The sequence below is a fragment of the Sinocyclocheilus anshuiensis genome, unplaced genomic scaffold (assembly GCF_001515605.1).
Source record: "Sinocyclocheilus anshuiensis isolate Anshui unplaced genomic scaffold, SAMN03320099.WGS_v1.1 scaffold13, whole genome shotgun sequence".
Taxonomy (NCBI): domain Eukaryota; kingdom Metazoa; phylum Chordata; class Actinopteri; order Cypriniformes; family Cyprinidae; genus Sinocyclocheilus; species Sinocyclocheilus anshuiensis.
In genome coordinates, this window is record NW_015538026.1 from 543602 (window position 1) to 553079 (window position 9478).

General features: G+C 34.7%; 1 protein-coding gene across 1 annotated transcript in view; it reads left to right on the top strand.

The window, feature by feature from the left end:
* Positions 1-9478, top strand: part of LOC107680032 (copine-8-like) — a 72921-nt gene that overhangs the window by 48517 nt on the left and 14926 nt on the right. The window contains exons 12-15 of the mRNA XM_016475791.1: positions 1766-1807; positions 2109-2184; positions 3435-3488; positions 4560-4621. Coding sequence (XP_016331277.1) covers positions 1766-1807; positions 2109-2184; positions 3435-3488; positions 4560-4621 — 234 coding nt within the window. The remainder of the gene's footprint in view (positions 1-1765; positions 1808-2108; positions 2185-3434; positions 3489-4559; positions 4622-9478) is intronic.

The following is a 9478-nucleotide window of genomic DNA, read 5'->3' on the forward strand; positions in this document are numbered from 1 at the left end:
GGATTAAAATATTGAACAATATGAAGAATTTAAACACATTTACAATTTACAGTTTTCCATGAAAGAGGAAAACTTAAAGAAAACATCTTGCCTTATTAGTGCAAGTAAAAGTTGTAAAGTTAGTTCATAGAGTTGATCAGATTTATAGGTATAAAAACACTTAAAAATCTAAGCTCATATGTAGTCATGTTTAACGCTATTGATTCTAAAACATATATTGCATATTATCCATATGTTTTTATTAATTTAAAATAAAAGCTTAATAATTACTATTAAACTAAGCTAGCTGTCAACTCAGGCTTGATCCTGAGTGAAAGATGAAAGAGTGACATCAGTAATGAACAGCCAATCAGATGCCTTGAAACTGTGATTCACTTCTCGTGAGAGAGTCAGTGCGATTTACTACCAAGGATTAAAATATTGAACAATATGAAGAATTTAAACACATTTACAATTTACAGTTTTCCATGAAAGAGGAAAACTTAAAGAAAACATCTTGCCTTATTAGTGCAAGTAAAAGTTGTAAAGTTAGTTCATAGAGTTGATCAGATTTATAGGTATAAAAACACTTAAAAATCTAAGCTCATATGTAGTCATGTTTAACGCTATTGATTCTAAAACATATATTGCATATTATCTATATGTTTATATTAATTTAAAATAAAAGCTTAATAATTACTATTAAACTAAGCTAGCTTGTGTAATGGTTTAAGGGTATAATAATTATATAAATCATATAAAATAATTATAAAAAATAATCATCTCTAAATTCAGACAATTTTATCTTTAAAAATGTTTTACTATGTAGCGTCCTTTAATTTGGGGTAAGAGAAACTGGGGGAGTGGCTTTATTGCGTAAGCCATGTGTCACTTTGCTTGAAGCTGATTGGTCAAATTTCGGTTTGAGATCTCTAAACCAGAACATAACCTACCCCAGAGCAGGTTAGCTGTGGAGTGTTAGTTACTAAGGCAATGAATGCCGCTAAAAGCCAAGCCACTTTCATGGTACCTAAAACCCAGGATTGATGCAAACTAAACTGAAACTTACCTGGCTAGCCAGCTAATCTGGCTTCATGGTACAGGCCCCTGCTTTCCTGCAGTCCGTGTTCTTCTGACTTCTGACTGTTTTGTAGTAAGTAACGAATATGCTTCGGGGAAATGTATCGGAGTAAAAGTATACATTTTAATTAGGAAATGTAGTGGAGTAAAAGTAAAAGTTAGCTGAAATATAAAAACTCAAGTAAAGTACAGATACTCCCAAAAATACTTAAGTAGGTACTGTAACGAAGTATTATTTCTTCGTTACATTACACCACTGCAAGTGTGTGACATGCTTCGGCGCCAAATGCCATTTAGAGCTATTAGCCTACCCTCGAAAGCCATTTTTATTAACGAGGCTACAAATCTCGGCTGTCTCTGTGTAATTGATCACGTTAACTTGATTTGAACAGAATGAGTTTCTAATTATTCAAAACTTCAGATGTAATTAATGTTTAAATGAAACTCGCCTGCGTCCTGTCAGGTGATGCTCCACAGCTGCTCCACAGCCCGGGAGTTCAGTCCCTGCCGACCGTTGTTTAATTCCGAGTGCACTGTCTGGATAATGGCCTGTAATTGGTTGGTTTTAGCATGGAGATGAAAAACACAGTGAGACTCTCAGGCCTGTTTAAATCGGAAAGCATCCATCAGTTCAGCTGCCACTCTCTTTTCGGTGTCTGAAATATCGCAAACCATGTTTCTAAATGCTGTGTTTTAAATCTTTCAGGTCAATTAAAGTGGAGGTGTACGACTGGGACAGAGATGGCAGGTAGAGAAACACACACATTTGCTTGTTTTGCACATTGCACATTTATGTAATATATTCTCCTATGTACAGTATAGTATACATTTGGTACACCCTACAGAAAAGCACTTTATTTTTTCAAATCATAATTTTTCCTTCATAACGTAGCGACAAAATTTCCCTCTAGCTTCCTGCAGTCAGCTCTGCTCTAAAATACCTGGCAGTAACAAATACTGATCACTCCAGATTTCATATAGAAGTTCAAATCCATTTATCTTCATCATCACAAACAGTAAGAGTCTCTTTGTCGTTCTTTGTGCTTCAGTCATGATTTTATCGGGGAGTTCACCACCAGCTACAGAGAGCTCTCTCGCGGCCAGAGTCAGTTCAACGTGTACGAGGTGAGTTCACTGAAGCAGATACTGATTCATTGATCATCAGAGGATCTCTTGTATTCGGATAAAGGAGTGATTCTAGATTCATGAATTTATGATGTCAGAAAAATAAATTAAGTCAGTGAGTCAGTTTTGACTAATATAGGGGAGACTGCACTTAGTGCACTTAGAGTGGTTGTTCAATAAGTGGTTGTTCAAAATATTATAATTATAAAATGCATACATTATTTAAAAAAGTATATATTTATATGTCTGAACAGCAACAACAACAACTATTATTATTATTATTATTATTATTAATAATTTTGTTTTAATGTTGTTGTTATTTAAATAGTAATAATATTGTAATAATACAGTTTTAATGCTGTGCCGACCAAACCGACAACCTGGACCAGCCATGTTGGAGCTGGTTTTAGTTAATAATGAACAAAATGTAGGAATATTTTGTCTAACTTGAGCTTTCATTTGCATGAAGTTGGATTTTCTTAATGTCTATTCCATGAGAGATCCAGCAAGCAATGAAAATTGCACCATTTCAAGTCTCCTTTATTCGCTCTCTGTGATTATCACACTTTGTCTGCCAGCAAGTACAGCAGCAGCAAATGAGTGTGAGAGATTGTTTTTCAGTGTTTATGGAAGAGAGCAAGAAAAAAAGTAAGGGCAATGAGACAACGGATGACAGGGTACAAAGCGTGTGTTTATGTGAGAAAGAAGGAGAGAGAGTAACAGACAGCTATGTGGGGGTGAGGAGTGTGTATAAATGTGCCATGTGTGTGTGTGTGTGTGTGTGTGTGTGTATTCACCCTAGCATTAGCCCAGTGGTGGGGTGAGGGGGTGGTGAGATGTTCTACAGGAGCGTGACAGTCTCAGTTGTGTGCTGAAAGGATCTGGGGTTTCCTGGGGATTGAGTTGGACAAACAACACTAGAAGCTGCGGTGTCGGTTCAGTTAAACCCCAATCCATACAAATCACATCATCTGTGTCCTGGTTTCCAAACTGTTAGCCAAGGTTGTGTATGTAACCGACCTGAACTGGATTTCTCAAAGCATCTGAACACTTAGATCAGTTGTGTCTTTGAAAGTAAGTGGAACAAAAATGACTAGCAGACTGGAAATGATCCAGTAGCAGTGCTCTCAAATTCTCTTCTTTTGGACAAGTAACGGGTCTAATGAGAACCATTTTCTCTCATTCTGTCTCTCACACACACTCCCACTCTTCCTGTAAATGATGTGTCATTTCTATATTTTCTTTTTCAGGTGGTGAATCCTAAAAAGAAACTTAAAAAGAGAAGATACATCAACTCTGGCACAGTGAGTAGTGAATTTGCTATCCTAAAATTCTGCACAAATCAGTACTTTTTGTCTTGTTTTCCAGTACAAACATTTACACATGCTAAATGTACCTTAAATGTAATACTGCATAAGATAATAAGATTTATTTTCAATATATTTTAAATTAAGTTTACATTTCTTATGACACTGTCAAATACTTTTTCTTGCTTGAAGAAAACTGAACTAAATTTTGTGAGGGTTATGCCTAAAACAAGAAAAAAAATATATTTGGAAAACATAAACAATAAAAATAATTCAAGAGATGTTCTCTGAAAGCATGTTCTCCTTTTTCAGAAAAATACTTTTCTCTGTTTAACAACAGTGCTATTTTAGTATTACTTCTATACTATTATAGTATTTTTTACTAATATTTTAAATTAGCTTTTATATTTATATTTTCATTTTTAATCTTTATTTTAGTAATTATATGTATTTTGTTTTATTTCAGAATTATTGTCAATTTCAGTTTTAGTTTACAATAACAGCAATTTTGCTTCTCAGAAATTTTATCCTGTTTTAAGGATGTTTAGATATTGTTTTCCATAAATCTAGACAAAAACACTGACAGAAATTAGTTTTTTTGCATTGTATTCACTGCATTTTTACATGGATTAATTTTGTCTAGCTGTACTGCACAAGGACTCTGAACGTCTGGATATTATTCAGATAAATTAGTCGAGAATCTGAGATCCAAGTCCCCTGACTGAATAGTGCTTTCTGTTTCTGATAAGGAGAGCAGTGAGGAAGGAAACTTTGGAGGTCCAGGTGGATAACAGTGATTGATGATCCACAAAGTCTCTCCGCATTGACTGCTTTGAATTGGCTTTGAAATTGTAATCAAAACTCAAATGAATAGTCCGTCACCTGTCTTCCTCCCAACATGGAAAGATTCTGGTTCTCTAATGGCAATACTAATGAAAAAGACTGTGTGACCCTGACAGCTGAGAGAAGAGTCTTTGCATAATGCCATGATGGATTGTTTCATGGCAGATGTGGTTTGTGCTCATATGCTGGTGTAAACCATCTGTTCTTTGTTGTTCAATTACCCAGGTGACACTGCTTTCATTCTTGGTGGAAGCCGAACACACGTTCCTGGACTACATCAAAGCAGGGTACGGACGAAAATACACACAATCACCCTCATGTAAGCGTATGTACTGTATTTAGACTTTTCTAAATGCTTCTGAAATTGCCGCGTCGCAACATGTAATTTTTGTAAACATTCTCAGAGGATGTAAAGGTCAGAATCTTGCTGAAGCCATCAGGATGTTATCACAGTAATGGCGTCAAACAGCTTTGGAAAAGAGCTCCAGTAAACAAGACCCGAATAGCCACTTAAATGTTAAACTAGAACAACAAACATGGCTATTGTAGTAGTTACTGTAATCAGCATTCAGGGGTTGCCAGGTCCTCTTCAGTTTGCACTGATGAAAGGCTGGCCTTTGGCACGGATGCCAGTATTGTGGAAAACTTCTCAGAGCCTTCGACCATATACTGTGGTCTGATCCATTGATATCTCTGGCATTAGGAAATATGACCTCCTGCCCCTCTGTGTCTGTTATCTCTGGCATAAAGGTTGCGTCCTAAACCTGAAAAATGCTGCACTGACAGGCAGTATCTGGAGGAAGGAAGGCAAGTCCGAATCCAAGGTTTGAATAAAATCCTGCCTATTAAGATACCTCCATCTGATCGATTTTTAAAACTAGTGATGTACAAAAAACTGTGGTTAAAAGAAGCAAATATGTATTAATAAATGTCCTTGAATATTAAAATAAATAATATTAATTACACCATGTTGAAACGTTTGTAAGATTTAAAAAAAAAAGAGATGAATACTTTTATTCAGCAATAATGCACTAAATTGTGAAAAAAACAACAGTGAAGACTTTTAGATTGTTACAAAAAAATCTGTTTAAAATAAATGCTGTCCTTGGAATGATTTATGAAAGATCATGTGACACTGAAAACTGGCTGCTGAAAATTTAGCCTTACTATCACAGGAATAAATGACATTTTAAAAGATATCAAAATAGAAAATAGCTGTTTTAAGTTGTAATTTTTTCACAGTATTACTGTTTTTACTGCATTTTTGATCAAATAAATGCAGCCTTGTGACAATAACAGAGACTTCTTACTGACCCAAACGTTTGAATGCTAGTGTGAATGTCTATTTATATTAAATTAAATAATATTAAATAATATAATTATTAATATAATTATATAATAATAATAATAAGAACAATAATAATAATATATTTTTACAGAGAAGCAAACGTAATTATTAAATATTTACCTGGTTGTTTCTAAAGCTTTCTTAAATTCGTTGTAGATCATTAGATGTTATTGTTCCTTGGACGTATCTTCATTCATTTTATCTTCATACTATCTATTAGGCAGTATTTGTTTAAAGAAAAAAAAACAGCAACACTTTAGATTAGGGAATGCATATTTGTAATTAGTTAAGAGTTTTCCCTTAATAAATTCCTAATTACTGCTTATTAATACTTATTAATAGTAAGTAAGGTAGTTGTTGTTGTAGTTGTGTTTAGGTATATTAGGTGAGGTTAAGGGCTCATGAATATGGTTATGCAGAATAAGGCATTAATATGTGTTCTGTAAGTACCAATAAACAGCCAATATGCTAGTAATATGCATGCTAGTTTGCAACTAGTTAATAGTGAATAGTGTTCCCTAATCTAAAGTGTTACCAAGAAAACTGTGGTTTGCAACCTGTCTTTTGTGTTGAGTGAGTAATGATGGGCTCTCTTTTTGGTTCTCTGTTGGTTCAAGGATAAGGTTCAATAATCAACTTAAAATCAGACTCATCTGCTTTATCAGCTGTAATGTGTGACTACAACAGCAGGTAGTTAATCTGATAACCTTGCTTAATGTTTTGAATGTTCAGCTCTCTCAACCCTTATCCAATATTGATAAGTTCCTGCCATGGTTCCTGTCCCACGCCTAAAGATACTAGTGTGTCCCATCCTGCTGGAGACTGATATCACCCAGTATCTCTCACTTTGTCAGTCAGGCTGTTTAAGAGATTGAGTGAGTGAACGACAAAGACTCCAGCTCTAGACTTGACTCTGGTGTTGTGGTCTCGGTGGCTAGTACAATTACTGTTTTACAGTTTTTGTATTAGGATTTTTTTAAATACAGTTTTTGTATCTTACTCCAGTCTTCAGTGTCACATGATCCTCCAGAAGTCATTCTAATATGCTTATTTGCTGCTCAAGAAACATGTTGTGCTGCTTAATGTTTTTGTGAAAACTGTGATAGATTTTTTCAGGATTTTTTGATGAATAGAAATTTCAAAATAACGGCAGAAAAAATCTTTTATAACATTATAAATGTCTTGTCACTTGTGATCAAGTTAATGCATCCCTGATGAATAATAATTTCTTTCAGAAATGAAAATTGTGAATAGTACTGTGTTACGGCCCGTGGCTCAAAAGGGATGCAGCAAAAACAGGGACACACGAGAAAGCCAAAAGTAGAATGCAAAATTTATTAACAAAATCAAACTATAACAAAAAGAAGAACAATGTAGAATGTAACAGTCAGGAATCAGTGGTGTCAAGTTAAATGAATGCATGGAGGTGTAATGTAGTGTAGCAATGTTGGATGTACAAAAGAAACAAACTTAAAGGAAACCAAACTAAATCAAGTCCAATGTGCAGCTCTCTTGTAGCCAGTCATCTTGCTTCTTTTAAAAAGCCCAAACGGAAGTCAACAACAGGTGTCCTCAGAAAACAATCCAACTCAGCCAGAGGAAAACCTCACATAAGACATAAGTCGTCACATACTGTATCTTAAGATTGTTTACTGTTTAGATACAGTATATTTACCAGAAAACAAGAAAGAAATTGTCATTAAAATTATATATATTTGTACAGTCAGTTATATTTTTCCTTGTCTCTACACTCTTAAAAATAAAGGTGCTTCACGATGCCATAGAAGAACCTTTTTGTCTAAATGGTTCCATAAAGAACCTTTAACATCTGAAGAACCTTTCTGTTTCACAAAAGGTTCTTTGTGGCAAAAGAAGGTTCTTCAGATTATAAAAAGGTAAGAAAGAGATGGTTCTTTAAAGAACCTTTGACTGAATGGTTATTTGTGGAACCAAAAACGGTTCTTCTATGGCATCGCTGTGAAGAACCTGTTAAGCACCTTTATTTTTAAGAGTGTACACTCTCAGAAAAAGGTACAAAATGTATCATTTAGGTACTAATATGTACGCTTTAGGGGTAAATAAGGTACAAAGGTGTACCTTATTCAAAGGTACAAAGGTGTACCTTATTCAAAGGTACCACTCCAGTGACAGCTTTTGTACCTTTTTTCCGAGAGTGTAGGGTTTAAAATAAATGTGGCAAAAGCCTAAAAATAAAAAAGAGGCAGAGTAATAAAGAAAGCGAGAGTGTAAACAGTCTATTATCTGTGACTATCCAAAGACGTGGCTGACCTTTCACACCGGAGTAATCTATATCACTCTGACATCACCCTGTGTGCCACGTTCAGTTCACACCGAGTCAGATCACTCTGTCCACACTCAAACTGCTTTCTGTCAGGTTTTCACCTTTGTTATTTTTCTCCATCAGACTCTGACCTTTAATATTGACGCTGAAAGCAGACCTTTGTATGGATTTCCCATTGCTACACGTTTCACTTTCCTCTTTCCTCTTTATAAACAGGACTATATATAACCCTCTTCGTTCTTAAATCATCATATCCTGGTTCAGAGAGAGATGGATTCTCTTTTTACTGCTGCGAATGATTTAAAGAATCATATCTTAAGAGAGAAGTGTTAATTATAGTGCAGGTCATAAAGGTAGCTCTCAGAGTTAATGTAAAATTTAAAACCTTTTCTGAGGACCTTATTAAATGTTTAATCATGTTTTTGAAAAAAAAAAAACGGACTGCAGGAAGAATTTCAGTCTAGTTATTCACATTTACATTAAGCTCAGCATTTATTGGTAGAAATATATTTCTTCAACAGAAAACAAAGACTCTTTAGACAATAGACACACAATGAGACAACTGTTGACAAAGTCGAAATAATACAGATTTCAGTTTAGAGTAGTATAGCTTAGATAATTTAGTCTTGGTAGAATTTGTTGAGAAATAATTGTTTATACTGAAATCTTTGACACTTGAGCAGTTTTTAAGTTAAACTGAGCACAGTTTGTGATTTTGTTGAGATCTCCTCTGAAACCCTAAAGGAGACACACAAGATTATGTGGACTTTTTCTTAGGAGTAAAACCTGAGAAACGGTCTCCATTGATCTCCATTATTTTTGATCTATTTCATTGCCTTCTAGGTGAAATCGTTAAGATTAGATTTGTGATTAATTTCCAATGGGAGATACAATAGAAAGAAACATAAGTACCTTTTCATGGAAATGTGATGCTTTTGTTCTTTCTTATTGTCTGCAACTAATCTTAGTGAAGCACTTTTTTATAGGTGATTAGATCTTTAGAGGTCTCTTGAACTCTTCAGATTGCACTTCATCCTGGGCCAGAACGAGACATTGTGTAAAATGTCATTGAAGAATTCATAAGGGGAATCTAGCCTTAGGAAGACACAAGACATTCATAACCATACAGCGAGGAAATACAAAACTACTGCATTGCAGAAATGTGTGTGTTCCTGAATCAAGTTGCACATTAGTACATTTACGAGATATATATATATATATATATATAATGTCAGTGCTTTTTGCATTCATTGGATCAAAAGTGTTCATTTGTCATGAATGTAAAACACATCTGTCTGCACTGTTGCTAATGTGACAGTCACAATTCCATCATTCTATATCATTCTATTCTAGCTGTTTTATCACTCCTATAGATGACATTCAGAATTCCACCATTAAAGGGGTCATATGATGCGATTTCAATTTTTCCTTTCTCTTTGGAGTGTTACAAGCTCTTGGTGCATAAAGAAGATCTGTAAAGTTGCAAAGACTAAA